This window comes from Grampus griseus (assembly GCF_964374135.1).
Source record: "Grampus griseus genome assembly, chromosome: 11".
Taxonomy (NCBI): Eukaryota; Metazoa; Chordata; class Mammalia; order Artiodactyla; family Delphinidae; genus Grampus; species Grampus griseus.
The window spans coordinates 568,173-589,308 of NC_139005.1; the positions used below are offsets into that span (position 1 = coordinate 568,173).

Sequence of the window (21,136 nt, forward strand, 5' to 3'; positions counted from 1 at the left end):
CAGGTTTGTAATAAATGCATAGAGAAAGGGCCTGAAGCAAACACATGAAACTGTAAGTAGGGAAACTGTTACCACGTCTCCTGCACTTCTTACGAGAGTTTTCTGTAAGAGCGTGTAAATTCTTTCGGACACAGAACAGCCCCTTCCCAAATAAGCTGGGGAAATCACCTAGTACTACCTGCTCTATAACGACCTAATTTTTATTAACTTCTTACCCCCACTACCATGTGATCCCTATTAAAAGTCTAACATTCAAAGGTTAAAGTACCAAAAGGTTACTATCACGTACAGATTTTATGGTGAGGTATTAAAATTGATTTTAAATAGCTTAAAATATTTCGATAACAATGCAGCAGGAATTTTTTTAATTAACTTTTTTATTGGAGTATAGTTGGTTTACAATGCTGTATTAGTTTCTACCGTACAGCAAAGTGAATCAGCCATACACATGTCCACTCTCTTCTAGACTCCATTCCCATATAGATCATTACAGAGCACCAAATAGAGTTCCCTGTGCTATACAGTAGGTTCTTATTAGTTATCTTTTATATATTGAAGCAGGAATTTTAAAACTTAGAAAATTATAAATGCCAAGGACTGCTGCTAAATCAGAGATTCTGCATCATTCAGAAATACATGTAAAGATACTGCAGTGAAATTCACAGGAAATGAACAACTTTAAGGTGCATAACCTTAAAGGGGCATTCAGTATATTCACAACGTGTGCGACCACCATCTGTGTTAAGTCACAGAACATTTCACCACCTGAAAGAAAGCTCCGCACCCAATAAGCAGTCACTCTGCATCCCCCACTCCCCAGGCCCTGGAGACCACCAAGCTATTCTTTCTATGGATTTACTTATTTTGGACATTTCACATAAATGGGATCATACAATTTGTTGTCTAGTTAGTTCTTTTTTAAATACATTAATATTTATACTAAGCACATAAGATGTAACAATTGAATAACTTGAATTTACAGCATCTTAAAAAAGCAAACTGTTATAACAACAGCTAACAATCCTGTGAAAAAATGGGCAGAGGATCTGAACACTTTTCCAAGGAGGACATACAGATGGCCAACAGACACATGAAAAGATGCTCAACATCATTAATCATCAGAGAAATGCAAATTAAAACCTCACACCTGGTAGAATGGCCATGATGGCCATCATCAAAATGACAGGAGATGGTAAGTGTTGGTGAGGGTGTGGAGAAAAGGGAACACTTGTGCACAGTTGGTGGGAATGTAAATTGGTGCGGCCACTATGGAAGAGAGTATGGAGGTTCCTCAAGAAATAAAAAACAGAATTATCATATGACCCAGTAATTCCACTCCTGCGTATCTTTCCAAAGAAAGTAAAAGCACTAAGTTGAAAATGTATATGGACTTCTTTGTTCATTGCAGCATTATTCACAACAGCCAACACAGGGACACAACCTAAGTGTCCATGGATGAAGAAGAGGTGGTGTATATACAGTGGAATATTACTCAGTCACAAAAAGAAGGAAATGCTGCCATTTGTGACAACATGGATGACTTGAGGGCATTCTGTTAAGTGAAATAAGTCAGAGACAGACAAATACTGTATGCCCTCACCTGTATGTGGAATCTAAAAAAACTGAACTCACACCAAAAGGATTAAAGACCCAAATGTAAGACCAGACACTATAAAACTCTTAGAGGAAAACCTAGGAAAAACACTCTTTGACATAAACCACAGCAAGATCTTTTTTGACCCACCTCCTAGAGTAATGGAAATAAAAACAAAAATAAACAAATGGAAAAAATAAACAAATGGGACTTAAAAGCTTTTGCACAGCAAAGTAAACCACAAACAAGACAAAAAGACAACCCTCAGAATGGGAGAAAATATTTGCAAATGAAACAACGGACAAAGGATTAATCTCCAAAATATACAAACAGCTCATGGAGCTCAATATCAAAAAAACAAACAATCCAATTAAAAAATGGGCGGAAGATCTAAATATACATTTCTCCAAGGACGACAGATGGCCAAAAGGCACATGAAAAGATGCACAACATCACTAATTATTAGAGAAATGTAAATCAAAACTACAATGAGGTATCTCCTCACTCTGGGTCAGAATTGCCATTACCAAAATATCTAGAAACAGTAAATGCTGGAAAGGGTGTGGTGAAAAGGGAACCCTCCTGCACTGTTGGTGGGAATGTAAGTTGATAACAACCACTATGGAAAACAGTATGGAGGTTCCTTAAAAAACTAAAAATAGAACTACCATATAACCCAGCAATCCCACTACTGGACATATACCCTGAGAAAACCATAATTCAAAAACGGTCATAGGGCTTCCCTGGTGGCGCAGTGGTTGAGAGTCCGCCTGCCGATGCAGGGGACACGGGTTCGTGCCCCGGTCCGGGAGGATCCCACATGCCACGGAGCGGCTAGGCCCGCGAGCCATGGCTGCTGAGCCTGTGCATCCGGAGCCTGTGCTCCACAACGGGAGAGGCCACAACAGTGAGAGGCCCGCGTACCACAAAACAAAAACAAACAAAAACAGTCACGTACCACAATGTTCATTACAGCTCTATTTACAACAGCCAGGACATGGAAGCAACCTAAATGTCCATCGACAGACGAATGGATAAAGAAGATGGGGCACAAATATACAATGGAATATTACTCAGCCATAAAAAGAAACAAAATCAAGTTATTTGTAGTGAGGTGAATGGACCTAGAGTCTGTCATACAGAGTGAAGTAAGTCAGAAAGAAAAAAACAAATACTGTGTGCTAACATATATATATGGAATCTAAAAAAAAAAAAATGGTACTGATGAACCTAGTTGCAGGACAGGAATAAAGAGGTAGACATAGAGAATGGACGTGAGGACATGGGGTGGGAGGGGGAAGCTGGGGCAAAGTAAGAGTAGCATCGACATATATGCACTACCAAATGTAAAACAGTTAGCTAGTAGGAAGCAGCAGCACAGCACAGGGAGATCAGCTCGGTGCTTTGCAATGACCTAGAGAGGTGGGTTAAGGAGGGTGGGAGGGAGGCTCAAGAGGGAGGGGATATGGGGACATATGTATGCATATGGCTGATTCACTTTGGTGTACAACAGAAACTAGCACAGTATTGTGAAGCAATTATACTCCAATAAAGATCTATTTAAAAAAACGAAGGTGGTCAAAAGGTACAAACTTCCAGTTATAAACAGGTGACCGTAGTTAATAATACTGTACTGTGTATGCAAAAGCTAGTAAGACAGTAGATTTTAAAGGTTCTCATCATAAGAACAAATCTGTAACTGTGTGAGGTGATACATGCTAACTAGACCTATTGGTGATCATTTTGCAGTGTGTACAAATATCAGATCATTATGTTGTACACCTAAAACTAATGTTATAAGTCAATTACATGTTTAAAAAAAAAAAAAAAAAGTCTGTGATTTGGAGAACTCGACAACAACAAAACTCAAAGCCCGCGGAGCGCCTAGGAGCAAGAAGGAAGGTCCAGAATCCGTGCTGCAACGTCCTGACCGCCCCCGCCCGCAGTGGCCCTTCTCCGGGGTTTCAATCCCTGCCTGGTCTCCAAATGCGTTCTCCAGACTGCCCCCACCCTGGGGTGCCTGCTGGCATAAAAACACCTCTGCTTAGTGAGATACCTCTTTGCCTCACAATTTCTCATGCCCCTTTCTCCTGCATCATAACGTGTTATAATTCCAGCAGTTCCCATCTGATGTGAATTCTGAACAATTATCATTTTATACAAATTGCATCACACACATTTGGGAAAAAATATGTACGTGGTGCACCAAGAGTCTGTTTTAAATTTCCGTGCTACTTTTCAGCAGTGGATGGGACTTATGACCTGAAGACACCTGTGGCAGTTCAATAGTTTAAACTCCAGTAGTTTAAAGAACAAGTACATAGAGTCGAGTCAACAAAAACCAAACAAAAAACTAGCAGTTAAAAAAAAAAATCTTACACTGTTTTGCATTGCAACTTTTTTTCTTTAGAAGGGGTCAGCTGCAGACGGGGCAGGGCTGTGTTTAATGCTGTGCAGAGAAGAGGCCTGTGGGACCAGGACAGGGTTTCAATGAGAAGCTAATTAGAAACAGCACTTTGAAATCCTCTCAACAATTACAAATAGAATCTGGCTGAAGCTGAGCCCAGGACTCCCCGTCCATGCCCCCCACCCATCCCCAGCACACATGGGACCCGAGCTCCCTGGCAATGGCATGTCCAGAGTCTCCTGACAAAAACAGTCCAGGAGGTCAGGGAGACAGTGTCCCTTCACTGGTATTTCCCCAGGAGTCATAATTAAAAGACTTTCTGAGGCACTAAGATTGGACTCCTGGGTGACCAGAAACCCTGCCTATAAGCCATTAAAGACCTGAAGATTTTCTGCTGTTTAAACAAAAGCACAAAACTCATGCCACACTGAAGGCTTTCTCCAGGATGTTCAGCACTGTAACTGACAGCACGAATCTCTTCAATACCACGGTTACTTGTATCTAAGACCAAAGAGCAGAATAAACAAACAAACAATGCTGCAAATAACCTAAAACTTTAGTGTCTGAAGCCAGGCTTTTGCTGGCAGCAGTGAAGAACCTGCCTATCTGTATTCAGATTACTCTGCAACCAGATGTAAACTATGGCATTTAGGACTCAGCCCAGGGCAGTGAGCAGAAAATGGGAAGACTTTCAAGGAGGTGGTTAACTGTCCAGATACAAAGGCAGCGAGAGCCCGTCAAGGGGAATGAGGCAGAAAACCAGTTGAGAACTACAGCTGGACAGCCTGACTGAGGCCACCTCCAACCAGGGCCTCGAGGGAAGAAGGGACTGGGGAGACCTACAAATCAGGCAGAACAGGACTGCCTCAGTTTACCTCCTGGTACAGACATACTTATGAGCTGAAGAAAAAAGACACAGAGGATAAGTCCAAATATACTGGAAATACAGAGATTTATAAATGAGCTTCTCCCCTTTCGGGGATCAAGGTAGGATGTACTCGGTTAATGGCCAAGTCCCTGAACACACAATCTTGCAGTCACATCAACGACCGCGAGGCCGCAGAGGGTCCACACTGTCACAAGCCAGCCAGACACGGCCTCCAGGGGAAACGTGCTCTGACCACTAACTGCTTGAACAGCCAATGGGATGGATGCTAAAAGGAGACAAGGCATTAAAAAGTGGAGCCAGTCTGGGAACTGGGCAGCAGGGGAAGTGGGGGGTGCCCCCTCAGTCCTGCCCGCGCCCCCCTCCCCCATCCAACCACTGTCATCAAACATCCCCCCTCCCCTGCAGTCCAGGTCCCTCGGGCCTCATTCCCCCCCATCTGCCCACTTTTACATTTCAGTAAATACAAACAGCAGTTTCGTCCCTTCCTACAACTGTAATGCTGAACAATGTCACAGAAGTTCCCAAAGAGAGGTGGCTCCCGGGGACTGCTCCCCCCGAAGCATCTCTTCACCAAACACTGTCTCAACTCTTACCCTGCCCCTCCCAGTTCGCGTCCCCCTCCAGGACATGCGAGCGCCCCTACTGCACAGGGAGCACCGGAAGCCCATGGACGTCCTGCTCCAACTAAGGAAACGGGGCCTGAGATGCCGAGAGCTCTCCTCCCTGCTGCTTCCTCTGCACTTTGTCACTATTCCTTTGTTTTCCTTCATGGCCAGACTTCTCAAGAGGTCAAACACCACTCTGACCAATAACTCCTCTTTTACTCACTTGCAACCCGACCTTCATTCCTATCATCCTCTAGTGAAGTCCTCCCCCCAAAGGCCATCCTCCCCTCTAGGCCCACGCTCCCAGAGCAGGGACCCTACAGCTACTTGCTCACCTTGCAGTTGTTCCTGATGGGGTCTGACCCCAGATGTGTCTTCCTGAAACAAAGACCGAACGACACAGCCTCCGACCCCTGCCTCCCATGGACAAACAAGCAGGGGACGGCCAGGGGACTCCAAAGTCTGACTGTTCCAGCCCAACCGCCACTCTGAGTCACAACATATCTTACACGCCAGCCACGACCCAGCACACACGCTCTCCGACTGCACTGCACACGACCCTGCCTCTGTACCTCTGCTTGCCTTGACCCTCCGCCCGCACTGCCACCGTCAAAACCTCAGCCACCCTGCAGGGCTCAGACGACACAGTTCTGCTGCTCCAACTCGCAGCCCCAGTTCCTTCCATCTTTGCCTCTTGCGTTCCTATTACATGTGTGTCTGTTACGGAACGCATCAATCTCCTCGGTATTACAGTAAATAACGATGTGAGTATCATCCCCGGAGATTAGGAGAGCCCAACAGTCAACTTACGTCTTATTTTTACAACTCCTTCTCTTTCTAGAAATGCATCTTATGTAAAAGAATACTCCATAAAAGCTTGAGGTTTTAAAAATGAAATCAAGGTAAATAAAGAACTTGGGATAGAAGGAGTACACGAAATAAAACGGGACAATCTTTTCTGAACATGTAAACCCTTCTCTCTGCTCCCTCTCACACACTCACCTATTGCTCAGTGGACTTGACGGACAGGTGGTCAGACCTCCGCCCAGGCTGCAATCCTGTCCGTGTCCTCTGTGGACGCTTTCCCTACAGTTACAAGTGAGGAAGAGCGAGGACAAGATGGGTGAGGGTATCCTCAGCTGCTGCTGTTGCTGTCACTGCCACCAGTCGAGAGAGGCCTGGAAGGGCCAGGTGAGGCTCTACCTAAACAAGGGCCCGTGGCACCCCAGGCCAGTCAGCAAAAATGACAACTCAGCTCTGCAAGGCCCCACGCAGCTTATTCACTTAAAAACGTTTAAAAAAGCTCAGAGATACCATGTGTCAAACTCCCTGAATGGTGTTAACACTTTTAACAAGTTTTGTCTCATATTACCAAGGAAAAGCCAGTTTCATCACCTCCAGCTGCTGGGAGCGGCTCTCAAGGCGGATTCCGAGCAGCAGGAGGGCAGCTCTCCTCTAGAGGCGGTTCTGTGGCCGGTGAGGCTGGAACAGGTAGGAGGACGAGAGACGACAGGCTCAGCCAGGAGGGATCGCAGAGCTTCCTGGGGGTGTTAGACCCCCAGATGATGTCAGAGGCTTGGCAGCGGCCGTTACACGGAACTTCAAAGGCCAACGTCAGTTTTGGAATTTCTGTGGACTGAGCCCCAAAGCCTCGCCATCATAACCTCGTATTAGGAAATGGTAAGCAAGGGCTGTGCAGGTGAGGTGAGCGCGCTCTGCGGCGTCACATCAGCACCATGTGCGTGTGGTCTGGTACCACTTAACTGAAAAACTTGAGACCTGTGGCATCAACGAGCTAAAGCCACAAAGGATGGAAAAAGCTCAGTGGCGCTAATGCCACTAAGTGGTGGTTTATGCAACCCAAACGAACCACAGAACGGCAGGAGATCTGCTGAGATGGGGGATCTAGAAAGCTTTTCCATTATGAGAATGACCAGCTTCAGTAGAGATAAAACCCCAACCGTCAAAGGGGGGCATGACCCCCTTTACCCCAAAAGCTACTGCAGCAGCTCCTCAAATGTGCCTATGAGCGACTCCTTCAGAAGTTCAGGCCCAGGGGAGGAGCCCTCGGGCCACGAGCTCTCTCAGGGGACCAACAGCAAAGGGGCCAGGGGGCTACCTCCACCTCTGCCGAGTGAGGCAGGTGCTGGTGCCAGACAGCGCAGCGGTTTCCCTGTCCTCACAACCACCTTCTATGTGACTTATCAACTTATCTGTTAAAGACCTGATATGTATAACACACCTGACTATCACTGTCTGTAACCTTAGCTAAAATGCTTTCACTAGTCTACACACCCTTGACTTAATCTCGCCATAGAAGTTTAACTTTCATGTGGTCAAAGCGGCCTTCTGGTTCTTTCATTATTTCAAAGTTTACAGGACTATCATACCTCCATGAGTTATCCCATCAGCTTTGCCTCTCTGCAGACTTGCAATTATTTTGGTAAGAAACGTGGATTTAGTTTTCTATCAAAATTCCTCGCCAGTTACAAGCCGCCAGAAACAATGGAGGGACCAAGTGTCAATCCATCGCTAAGTACTAGGCCAGGTACTGGACAATGGTCCTTCCCACAGAAACTGGGAAGTTACAGCACTTCATATCTTACTAATAAGAAAACCGAAATTCAGAGCTATCAGGAAGCTCATCCAAACGGGCAGCTGGAAGAGGGCGGCGCCACACCTACGGGGGTTCCTAGAGGAAAGCTCACGACGCGCAGCCCCCCAGACCCTGCGGCTCTGCGCTTGTCATGCTGCACTGTAACCTGTAACGGTGTCTATTCTGTTTTACTGGCATGTGATTTCCACTTCACATTCAAATCATAGGTGTGTTTATTACTAGAACAGACCCCTTTTGGCCAGTATAACTTGGATGGGTACTGGTAGGTACACACAGTCACTGTCAAAGGAAGAATCTACACAGTGTGTGTGTTTTAACTTAATGTATAAAAATGTACTGCCATTCACTAGTCATATGATGCAGGCCCACTGAGGGGGTTCCCGGAGATTCCCTCCCAATAATCACCCTCTTATACCTTTATCTGCCCTTCCAGTTTTGTTTTTATAATCGCAAGTGAGATGTTAATGATACTTGCAATCCAAATACCGAAACCATAAGATTGTAATGAATTTTTTTCCTTTCATTTTTTACTATTTTATCCTAATTTGACAGTCAACCTTTCAGAAGCAACTCACCTTTCATGTTTTTGTTTAATAAAAACTTTTTATAGAAAATTTTATGCCCTTATTTTGTTTCATAATATTTAATTGTGTAAATTCAGTAACGAGAACAACGGACACACACAAGTCTGTGAAAACATCAGCAGGATGCCCAGCTCGCAGGTTGTCATTTCCCGTGGGTGGCCTCTCGAATGAAGACCCCCCCGAGGGTGCTTCTGATGTCTGGCCTCTGTGCCAGGACAAGGCAGTGCTAAAATGGGTCACCCCACTGCCCCCACCCGCAATATCTACGTTCACCGGGTATTCTCGAGGAGAGCTCTGTTACGCTGGGACTTGGCTAAGGCGACAACAAACCTCAATTTATCTTGGTGACGACTGACATCTAAACTTTCCTTCAAGAAACAGAGAGGTCTGGCATCCTTACTCGAGATGTGAAGAGATACACGTCCTCACAGCTTTGTACCTTCTTCTCTCTCATCAATTCTGCACAGGCACAGTCAGATTCACAGCAGCACCTGTTTTGCGGCGGCGGCCAGTAACTGTTAACCTTTAGCAGGCACAGGAATGAATCACAGAGCAACAGAACTACCTCCAGCCATCCTGCCAGGCTGGGACGAGAGCAGGGCGGGATCCGGCGTCTAGCGCGCGGTCCAGGTGATGCCCACGCAGGACGTCGGGAGCCAGCACTGCTGTGGTCGCTAAGCAACAGACTTCGTTAAGCGCAATTCTATTCCCCCAGACGAAACGCTCTAAAATTCTGCCTCTTACTCTTTTCTTACGTCACACACACAAGACTTCCAAGACAGTATTCCCGTACCACACATGCCACTCAACCCCCATGGGTTATGAGTTATTATTCTTTTGATGAGGAAACGGTCTTTACTTGTTAGTGCACCTTTAAAGGCTTGACGTTTATATTACTGAATGAAGAGCGTATTTAAATTCATCAGGAATGGGGCACTAAGATAACTATATCTCAATGGACACAGTAACCAAGCCACTTCTTTCTTTATTTTTGAACTGTTCGGAAATTATCTTTTCGTAAAGGTTTAGAAAATTTTACCTGTGAATAAATCTAAATGATTCTGGAGCTTTTGATGGGATGCTTTTGTGAAAACTCTTCTTCCCTAATTACTGGTCTGCTAAGGTTTCTGGCTGCATAATTTAGATTCTGGGTTTTTTTGGGGGGGATCAACACCCCATTTCACTAAGGCTTGCAAATTTACAGCACTGTATAGCTTTCAAAATATCAAATCTATTATTTCTTTTTTCAGCTTCTAATTTCATGGTTCTTGAAATTTGTATTTAAGGTTTACCTTATTTTAATTTTTTATTCTCTTGCAAAGAATCAACTCCTGAAATTTTCTGTATCAAAACCATCCATTTTATGCCTGTAAAAGTTTTTTCCCTTAGTTACACTATTCAAAAGTCTGAGGTTGAATATTGCAGTTAAAAAGACAGAATTATAAAAGAAAGTTTAAGCAGATTAGGTAAATGCCTTACAGATGATTTAAGGTGCTGTCATTAATCACATCAATAAAGTCATATACAAGGTTACGTAAAGTTATAAAACCAGCTCTATTTAATAGCTACTTTAAGAAAACTAGATTACGTATTTCAAGTCCTGGAAAAATGGTCACAGTGCACTGTGGAGGACAAGATCCAAGTGTAATTATAGTCAACGGGATTAAGGACGTCGATGGGGAGATGCTCACCCATGAAAATGCAATTCCGTGACTTTCTACAGTTCACCCCAAAGCACCAACCTGCTCAATGGTTACAAATATCACTGGAGTCACGACAAATCAAGTAATGTATCTGTCACGTGACCCCCCCCGGGGGGTGCTGCAGTAAGAGTTTAAAAACACTTCCTCCTCAAATGTCAGGGGCAGTGCTCACATTTTTCTGTCTTCTATTAAAAAGTATTAAGAATCAGAAGCATCAGATTTATGGAAACTGGGTGGTTGCCAGGCATCCACCACAGAACGGGTGTTCCAGGAGGGCACCTGTGGGGTTACAATGATGGGGAAGACATGGCTCCTGATCCAGAGTTGCTTAGACAACTCCCAATGAAATGAAGCCGGGAAGCACACCGGGGGGTACACCCTCGCTTGGGAGAGGCAGGGGAGAGCTCACAGACACAAGGCCCTCAAGCGGGGCTTCTGAGAGCCTTGGAACAGGCGGGGGCAGGCGGGGTGCAGGACGAAGCCAGGGTTCGGTGCCCTGCAGTCAGAGGGGGCAGCCAGCACTAGAGCCACAAAGAAAAGCACCTTTAGAGCCTGCTGTTAGAAGAAGACAGACCAGAAGATGATCTTTTTTAAAAAGGAAAGAAAAAAAAAGGCAGCAGTCTATGTACAGGGAGAGGTACACACAGGGTGCTCTGCAGAGACACACCTGGGGCTCAGGGGGTGGTTCCCAGGGGATGCTGGGGAGGAGGAGAGCTGGCTCCCAAGGGTGAAGAGCGGTGAGGACGGGGTAGAGGCATGAGGATTAAATCACATGGCCCATAGTGAAGGAGAGTGGGGGCACGAGGTCCCATTTTAATGTCCCAGATGAAGAAAGATGAAGGCTGGACCAGCTGCAGGAGAGCGTGGAGTGGAGGGTGCTCAAACCTCTAATGAAGGAACCCTTTACCAGAGCAGCTTGACGCCACACACGGAGGACAGGGACCCTGTCTGCACACCTTCTGGGCAATCATGCTGCAGATCTCGGGCAGGAAGTCCTCGCTGAGGAGCTTGTAGAGCTGCCGCTCTCGCAGGGAGGTCCTCTCCCGGAAACTCTCGGTGACCTGTCTCCACTCGTCTTCTGTCTGGCACAGGAGCCACCAGGAGCCTTGGCCTGGCCCCTGGGACCCTAGAAGAGAAAGGGGTGGCTCAGTAAACAGATCCCATGAGACCTGTTTCTTTCTATCTTCAGTTTCAGTTGGACCCTGGGTTATGATCAAAGCCAGGTAATCAGAAAAATGGGGGGCCCATTACCTTTTAAGGTTGATGCTGTGTACTTCCGATTTTCCTGTTACTATCACTGTTTACAACTAAGAGATAAGAATACGTAAAGGCAATACAAATGTAACTATTGTAACCTTCATGATAGATTCTAATATACTAGAAATGCTTTAATGTATTTACTTTTCTACAAAATGGTTTCGATTGAGCTTTTGCAGTCTCGCTTGTTGCACTGAGATACACTAAATTGCTATTTCTCCCCAAATTTATACAATTTGGATTCCAGAACCGAAGTCTAGGTAGGAACCCAGTACACTTCCTTATGTAGTAAAGCATTTTACTGGGTTGGCCAAAAAGTTCGTTCAGTTTTAAGTAAAAATAAGACACATTTTTCATTTTCACCAAGAACTTTATTGAACGTATTCACTAACCGAACAAACTTTTTGGCCAATCTAATACATTAAAAGAAAGCTCTCAGAGAAGCTGCTCATTCACTCCAACGTTGGGTGTCTATTCTGCTGGGCCTGGGTAAGGGGGCCCAAGTGAAAAGACCTGGTCCTGCTCTCAAGCTATCCATCAGGGGGAGAGATGGGCACAGGGAGACGATGTGTGAAGGGTGAGGAGGCTAGTCAGAGGCTACTGTAATAGTCGTAACGCTCTGCACTAGACTCTGGAAAAGGACACGAGTCAATCATGTTCATGCAATCCCTTCTGACCCCGACAAAAGCCATTACCATTTCTTGTCTGCGGCTCAGATGCTAAGGAGTTTTCTTCCTGCTTTTCACTGAAACACAGGAAAAAGAGGCACCAATTAAAACAAAGACATGGGGCTTCGCTGGTGGCGCAGTTGGTTGAGAGTCCGCCTGCCGATACAGGGGACACGGGTTCGTGCCCCGGTCCGGGAAGATCCCACATGCCGCGGAGCGGCTGGGCCCGTGAGCCATGGCCGCTGAGCCTCCGTGTCCAGAGCCTGTGCTCTGCAACGGGACAGGCCACGACAGTGAGAGGCCCGCGTACCGCAAGAAAAGAAGAAAAAAAAAAAACAAAGACATGTCCAAAATTGTTGTGCTCCCCTGTAAGGTAGACCCATGACTTACTACCAAGAGTGTGTGTTGGCACAGAGAGGAAGGACAGATACACGGGGACACAGGAAAGGAGAAGTTCAGTGTCCACAGGTAAATGCCAAGAAAAGGGCTTCCTCCCAGACTGCACTGAGGGTGGCACTGCAGGCGAGGCATACTGAATTGGCCCTCACAGCAGGCTGGGGTGAAGAACACAGGTTCTGAGGCCGGGCCACCTCTATTCAAGGCTTGCCACCACCTACCCTGTGACCTCAGAAAAGTCACTGAACTTCCCTGTAAAATGGGGCTATTAATAATGCCCACCTCACAGGGATGCTGGAATTAAATTATAAAATACAAATGTGCTCATCAGCCCGACAGTGTTAAGTCTCCCTGAATCATGAACGACATTCTCTGGATTTTCTGGTCTCTTTTCAACCACCTAACCCAGCACTGCCCCGAACAGCCTCCCGGGAGAAGGAAAACGTCCTGTACTGTCGCTGTCCAACGAGGCAGCCACGGGCCACGAGTGCCTGGCTCAGCTGAAGTGTGTCAGGTGTGACTGAGGAACCAAACTTTAAATTTTATTTATTATTTTTTAAAAATAATTTGTTTTAGGGGCTGCCCTTTCTCTTTACATTTTTCCCCCTTCTACACATATCTTATTGTCTACATTTGTTTTTCATCATTCTTTAAAAAACGGAGGTATAGTTTTAGATGTACAACACAATGATTCACAATTTTTAAAGGTTATACTCCATTTATAGTTATTATAAAATATTGGCTGTATTCCCTGTGTCGTAGAGTATACCCCTATAGTTTATTTATTTTACCTAGTAGTTTGTACCTCTTAATCCCCTATCTTGCCCCTCCCCCATCCCTCTCCCCGCTGGTCACCACTAGTTTGTTCTGTTTCTATGAGTCTGTTTCTGTTTTATTATATCCACTAGTTTCACTTTTTAGATTTCACAAAATTGTATTTAATTTAAAAATACGTAAATACTGTATTGGATACAGGAGTCTAAAGAATAGAACCACCAGCAGAGGGTAGCATAGGCACACACATGCTTCTTAAAGTGACTACAGCCCCACCACTAAGGCACTTTAATTGTTGGGACTCACAGGGAAACTGAGAGAGTACAGAACAGATTTCTGAATGTATCACGAGGTGTAGATCGCTAACAAAATCCAGAAACAGACGTCTTGTGTATAAAACATGATTATAAGAACATTTCTCACAAATACTGGTGGGAGGAAAGCCGCAATCTGTAGTCAAAATCCCTGGAAAGTGTGGCACTGACTGTTGCAGCCAAAAATCAAATTCTGATTGATTTATTCACAATCTGAGTCCTAAAAATATTTCTTAGTAGTTAATAAGCAGCACAGTGAAATCCGGTTCACTTCAGGCATTTAGGTTACTTAAGTAGTTCTAAAACACCGAAGGAAGCAGCAGCTTCTCCTGTGTTATTAGAATTTTTAAGACTATGACCTAACTTCCATAAGTGAATAATGACAGATCTGATCCTCAAGTAAAAGGAAGAAGTATTTCTACACAGAACAGGTCAGATTCTGAAAACTCTTATATTGAGATTCACATTGTGGGAATTCCTAAAAGGCAATGATATATTAAAATAAAATTTCCTGGGACTGCCCTGGTGGTCCACTGGTTAAGACTCCGCACTTCCACTGCACGGGATGCGTTCGATCCCTGGCTGGGGAACAAAGATCCCACATGCCGCACAGTGCGGCCAAAAAATAGTAATAATACAATTTCCCAATCGTAAGAGAATCTTTTTCTTTGCTAAAATTAAATATAAAATAAACACTATAAAAATGTTTAAAGTCTTACCTTTTCTTTATTGTAAGAAATTGTATTCTACATAGAACAAAGCATGTTTACTACTAAAATCTCCTTACCAAGAAAGAATTAACTCCTAAACTCATACACAGTATTAACTCTCTCCACACTCCTGTGAAGAAACGTGTGGTGTAGGGATGGGATTTTCAGGGCACTTCCTGCAGGCGGGCTCAGTTCTCGGTGCCGTCCACTGTCACGTTCACTGTCAGAGTCCCCACTGTCCACTGAAAGCGAGGGGCCAGGCAGGAGGCCCCTGAGGACTGTGACGCAGGGCCCATGTCCCCCCCGAGGCACAGAAAGCAGGATGGAGGCGAGTCCCTCCAGCGTAAGGGTTCGCGTTAGGGACCTACAGAGACTAACAAGATTTACTCACCTCACTAGAGTTTCCTCCTGCAGTTTTTTCCGTTTTGGGGGTCTTCCTCTTCTTTTCCCTGTTTTCCCAGGAACACTTGAGACATTTTTTTGTCCTTCAGTTTCCCTAAGAAATAGTACATTAAATAGAAATGTTCTGTCATAGGACTGATGCGTTACACATGATTTATAAGCTAGTGATTATGGGGCTTCCCTGGTGGCGCAGTGGTTGAGAGTCCGCCTGCCGATGCAGGGGACATGGGTTCGTGCCCCGGTCCGGGAAGATCCCACGTGCCGCGGAGCGGCTGGGCCCGTGAGCCATGGCCGCTGAGCCTGCGCGTCCAGAGCCTGTACTCCGCAACAGGGGAGGCCACAACACTGAGAGGCCCGCGTACCGCAAAACAAAACAAAAAACAAAACAAAACAAAAAACTGGCTTTAAGCTAGTGGTTAGCTTTTCTGGCCACGAGGTTATAAAAAGCAACAAAGGCAGCAGTTACAGGGAAAGAGCAGGGTGACCTCCCATTTTCCATTGTTAAAACGTGGAACCAAGGAAAACAACATCTCCCACATGAACATCTGAGTGAGGCCTCAGGCTTCGCTAACAGCAAAGGGCCCAGCAACCGGGACGTCTGGGGAAGATGCAGCATCGCTCTGGGATGCTGGAGACAAGCCCTCTTCCTCACTGAGGACATCAGCTCTAGTAGGAGAAGGGATTCTCCAGAACCCACTCTGCTGGAGGGAAAGGCCCCGGGGAGCACTTGTGCTGCTGAGAACCTGGCGGGCAGAACGGCCTCTGGGGTGGGGCCGCTGAGAGCTGGGCTAGAGATTAATTCCTTTTCACTTTTGTGTGAAATAACTCTTTGCCATCTCTTTGTAGACATGCTGCTACAGCTAATTCCTTCATGAGAAAAAATAACTTGTGCTGCGGAATTCCAATGTATTTGATTTTAACGACGCTCTTCTAACAGTGGCTATGGCAGCCCTGACCTTTAGGAAGGTACCTGCTCAGAGAGAGCTCTCCGTTGGATTTTCCTTGCACTGGGTCCTCCTTGTACATTCGCGTCCCATAGAAATACCAGTAGAGGGCCCCGGAGTTGTCCTCACCCAGCGGTTCCACACGGAGACTGTCTGCATCCAGGCCCTGGGCAGGACAAGGAAAGAGGTTTGGGCTCACAACGAACAAAACTAAAGAGACAACTGAAAGGAGGATTCTGAATTTATCCTCACATATCCCTCATATTAAAATGCTCAAGCATCTTAGGTAATTCTCAGGGTACCCGACACACGGGACGGGGAGAAGGTGCCTGCCTTAAGAGTAGGATACGGAAGTACTTCACACGAATCCCACTGCCACCATTGCCCCACCTCACCAGAAAAAGAGCAACCTGAAGGGATTTTGGTGAACATGTGACATACTTGGTTTAGACGTGTATTCTGTGTGTACCAACAAGAGGAAAGACAATTCCAACAGGAGAGTCTGCTGCTGTGGCAGCCTCGTCCCCCACGACGCTCTGTCGCCGCCGGCCAGTCCGGCCCGGGGCTCCCCACTCCCCCAGCCTGACCTGCGCTGCCAACCCTCGCGGGGTGGAGGCCGAGACCTCAGCGAAGACTGTGCTGGGCTGCACTGCGGTTTTCACCATGGTGCCCACCTGAGCCCACGAGCACCGTCGACGCAGTTCATTGTTTCTGACCGACCTCCCGGTGAGGGCAAAGCAGAAGACCGCCCGTGCCCTCCCTCTGAGACAGGATAAGAGGGAGGGGGGAGGCGTCCACAGCCCCGCCCAGCACACATCTACAATGTGCACACGGTGTGCGGTGAGGATGGGTTAAAGTCCTTGGGAGGTTTCATAAATATTTCAATTATTCTAAGTCAAATTTCAGATCTCAGGAAATAAAACTCAGTGACTAATGTAACTGCAATTCTGACTGATGACAGAGCAAACAGGAACCTACGATTGTTCCCATGTCAGCGGGAACTCGGTAAACAGAACGAAGAACAAACCAAAGTAGAAGTTAAACCAAAATAAAATAACATGCAGTCATCTGAGCGTGTGGCTTGGATCCCCCTGGCAACAGTGGTAACAGCTGCATCCACAAGATTCCCAAGACCAGCACAGCATCCCAACGCTGGCTGCTCTAAGTTCTGCTCCAGGGACAGGGTGCCTGTCAGCTACGCACCTTGAGGAGATCGAAGACATCGTCTGCGTCCAGCCGGTAGTCACAGAGGCGGTGGAGGATTTCCACACGGGTGCGAAGGGGCAGGTCCTGGAAGCTGGCTTCCCTCAGGGGGTTAGGCTTCCCTTCTTCCAGCTCCCAGCGGTAGCTGATGATGTCCTCCAGGTAGCTGTGGAAGGTCTGAGGCCTAACCAGGCGGCCCCAGACACAAAGACACATGAGTACCACATAGAGAGGGTGGTGTAGAGGGCGGGGCGGGGGGGGGGGGAGGCGGTGCTGGAGGTGGTGGGTGGCTGGACAGCTGACAAATCTTCAACAGCAGCAGTAGTGGAAAGTGCCAGGAAGGGCCCAGGGATCCCTTGAGGAAGCACTATGTTATTACACCATCTCCTGGGACCTGACACCGTCAAGTCCCAAAGATCATCAATATTTAAGAAGGTTGCGGGACCTTCCCTGGTGGCACAGTGGCTAAGAAATCGCCTGCCAATACAGGGGTCACGGGTTTGAGCCCTGGTCCCGGAAGATCCCGCATGCCGCAGAGCAACCAAGCCTGTGCGCCACAACTACTGAGCCTGCGCTCTAGAGCCCGTGAGCCACAACTACTGAAGCCTGCACGCCTAGAGCCCATGCTTCGCAACAAGAGAAGCCACCGCAATGAGAAGCCCGCGCACCGCAACAAAGAGTAGACCCTGCTCGCCACAACTAGAGAAAGCCTGTGCACAGCAACAAAGACCCAACGCAGCCAAAAATAAATTAATTAATTTTTAAAAAAGATTAGGTCCACAACCTAGATGGCAAACAGCAAAGAATGGCAATGTCTGCCTGGCCTAATCCATTTATAGTTCAGGTTAAGATGCAAAGGTTTGAAAAAACCTTCTCCAGAACACAGGAGGCTACTCCAGGGAATTCCCTGGCAGTCCAGTGGTTAGGACTCCATGCTTTCACTGCCAAGGGCCCAGGATCAATCCCCACAAGCCGCGCTGCGTGGCCAGATAGATTAATTAATTAATTAATTAATTTTAAAAGAGGCTACTCCAACGTGTAACTATACTTTCATGTGCTGTTACACGTAAACTTGTGGGTGTGTTACAAAACACTAAATTTGAGGGTTTTTTCTATAGAAAACATTTAAGACAACTTAAATTTTTGATGAGTACCTAAATGTGCCTTGTATATAACAAGTGCTGTTTAATTGTTAGTTATTTCATATCTCAACTATTAAAGAATCTGGATATAATTTCACCTAATGCTTGATTTAAAAATATTTTTCTCAGGCTTCCCTGGTGGCGCAGTGGTTGAGAGTTCGCCTGCCGATGCAGGCGACACGGGTTCGTGCCCCGGTCCGGGAAGATCCCACATGCCGCAGAGTGGCTGGGCCAGTGAGCCACGGCCGCTGAGCCTGCGCGTCCGGAGCCTGTGCTCCGCAGCGGGAGAGGACACAGCGGTGAGAGGCCCGCGTACAGCAAAAAAAAAAAAAAAAATTTTTCTCACTAAACAAAGAGCTCTAAAGGAATTATGTGTCAATATAATCTTTACAAGAGGCATGTATCATGTTAACTGATAATCTATGTAGTTATATTTGCAGAAAAAGTCAGAAGAAATACTCATAGAGAAAAAACAAAGGGCCTTAGGCAAATAAGAAATTAAACATTTTGCTTTTTCAAAGAGAGAAGAAACTTTATTTCCTTCCTGTTGAGACCTCAAATGCGGACACTGTGAATGTGGTTACCTTATCAAAATGCAGCATTACACCTGGAAACACAGGGCTCTCAGCACCATGACCTGAGCCCTGCTTGCAGGCACCTGCGGGAGCCTTGGGACCAGCCTGGCCTCCGCCCGCAAAGCCGGTGCTACCCCTTCAGGTGGAGGAGCCGACAAAGAGCAGCTCTAGCTGGCGGTGAAAAGCAGGTCGTGTGGCAAAGGAGAATATGAACATAAAACGGGGTGCTTTTTCGTTTCACAGAATGTGAAGAAGACAACCTGCCTTTGGTAATAAACCCCTTTATCTGCCACATGCTTTCTAGGATTTCTACTGCACACCAAGTACCCTAAACAACAAGGTGTGTTCTTCCTGCAGTAAAATGAAACGTGGACTCCATGACATGAGATCATGACATGAGATCATTCCACGAGGACGCGGCAGGAGGCGAGGAAGCACAGACAGCCGCGATCTGCCTGAAAGCCCCTCCGAGTCCCAATAGCTGCATGTCTGAGATTCCTTTCCAACAGCCCTATTAACCTACTCAGTTCCAATTACATCACTTCTGCTAAAAGTTTCTTAAGTCATCTCCATACCACCTTACCAAGAGATACTAACGGACTTACAATTCAAGATCACTCCTTTGCCTTGTATACAGATAAGCCTCATAAAAATCTGTATCTTTCTTTTAAGGGTCAGATACGAGGGAAAAATTTTTTGAAGGCAGCGTGGTCAAGGGTATTTGAAACGAAAAGGCTCAGTAAGCCAACAATTAGGGTTAATACTTTGTACTTCGCGGTTCTTCATCTTCTCTAGGACACAAAACTCTTTCAGAATCTGGTAAGACCATGCACTCCCGCCCTCAGAAAAATGAGCGCCGTGATCCTGTGTGCTGCTCAGAGGAAGAGTGCGTGGCAACAGCTGCTACAAACTGATCCTACGTTGTAAATCTCTCGGCTCAGCTCAGGGCACTTCTTCCTGAGTTGTCACTAATCCTTTCAACAGGATGTAGGAACAAAAAGATGGAACCAACTGGAGGTTCTGAGCACAACCAGGTCAGAGCTCCTTGTCTGAGAAAAGTTCCAAATGCTAATTATCCCTTTATTTCTTAAAAGAGTTTGCACAAGAGAGAGAAAAAAAGACAGAACTATCTTTCCACAGTCGCAGAGTGAGCATCTCTTAGGACCCCAGCAGAGAACTGCTTATTTTCCTTCAGACAGAACAGGCTTGCACTGTGAGACCCACATTCCCAGGGACAGCGCGGCCCGAGCGGAGCTGGCAGGACCCTGCACCACGGAGGAAACAAGCTGCCTGAGAAGATCACAAGGGAGAAGGCAGGCTCTGTGTCAGTTCTGAGACGTGAAAGTGTATGTGCAGCCCACACACAGGGAGCAAGGAAGACCTGGCACCACGGGTGCCATGTGGAGACTAAATGGAAAAATTTTATCTTCCCGTTTGCTATGGCTACTGGTGCAGCTAATGAAACACCCATGTTCACAGTTAGGCCACGTTTAACACAAGTACTGGGGGACTTCCCTGGAGGTCCAGTGGTTAAGACTCCGCACTTCCAGTGCAGTGGGGGAGGGTTCAATCCCTGGTCGGGGCACTAAGATCCTGCATGCCGCACAGTGCGGGCAAAAAGCTTTAAAAAAAAAAAAAAAACACACACATAAACACACAAATACTGGATTGAGATAAAGATTTTGGTTCCAAGTGAAGCAACAAATAAAAAGCTCCATAAGAAAATGTGATGAAGTGCTTATTCTTAAAGATCATAAAAAGATTCAGCCCAAAACAACTAAAATAATGTCTCTTCTATAGGACTATATACTGCCTGCCACATCCTGAAATATATCCTGAAATCAATGTGAGAGCCAGGATAAGTAAAAAATCATGACAATTTCAAATTAAAGGAAAATATGATTAAGATACAAAACATATCTTTTTAACTGGGAAATATGTATATAATATAGATTTTATTTGTGTATATGAATGTTTATGTTAAGTAACAAAGAAAAGTATTAAAAGTCATCTGGGGGATTTCCCTGGTGGCACAGTGGTTAAGAATCTGCCTGCCAATTCAGGGGACAGGGGTTCAATCCCTAGTCCGGGAAGAAGATCCCACATGCCGCAGAGCAACTAAGCCCGTGTACCACAACTACTGAGCCTGCATGCTCTAGGGCCTGCATGCCACAACTGCTGAGCCCACGTGCTGCAACTACTGAAGCCCACATGCCTAGAGCCTGTGCTCCGCAACAAGAGAAGCCACTGCAATGAGAAGCCTGCTCGCCGCAACTAGAGAAAGCCTGCGTGCAGCAATGAAGACCCAACACAGCCCAAAATAAATAAATTTATTTTTAAAAAAAAGTCACC

General features: G+C 46.2%; 1 protein-coding gene across 1 annotated transcript in view; it reads right to left on the reverse strand.

Annotated features, from left to right (window-relative positions):
* Positions 1 to 21,136, reverse strand: part of CECR2 (CECR2 histone acetyl-lysine reader) — a gene marked incomplete at its 5' end in the record, with an annotated part of 155,097 nt that overhangs the window by 30,784 nt on the left and 103,177 nt on the right. The window contains 6 exon segments of the mRNA XM_082666433.1: positions 6,501 to 6,581; positions 11,356 to 11,525; positions 12,352 to 12,401; positions 14,910 to 15,014; positions 15,891 to 16,030; positions 17,068 to 17,251. Coding sequence (XP_082522559.1) covers positions 6,501 to 6,581; positions 11,356 to 11,525; positions 12,352 to 12,401; positions 14,910 to 15,014; positions 15,891 to 16,030; positions 17,068 to 17,251 — 730 coding nt within the window.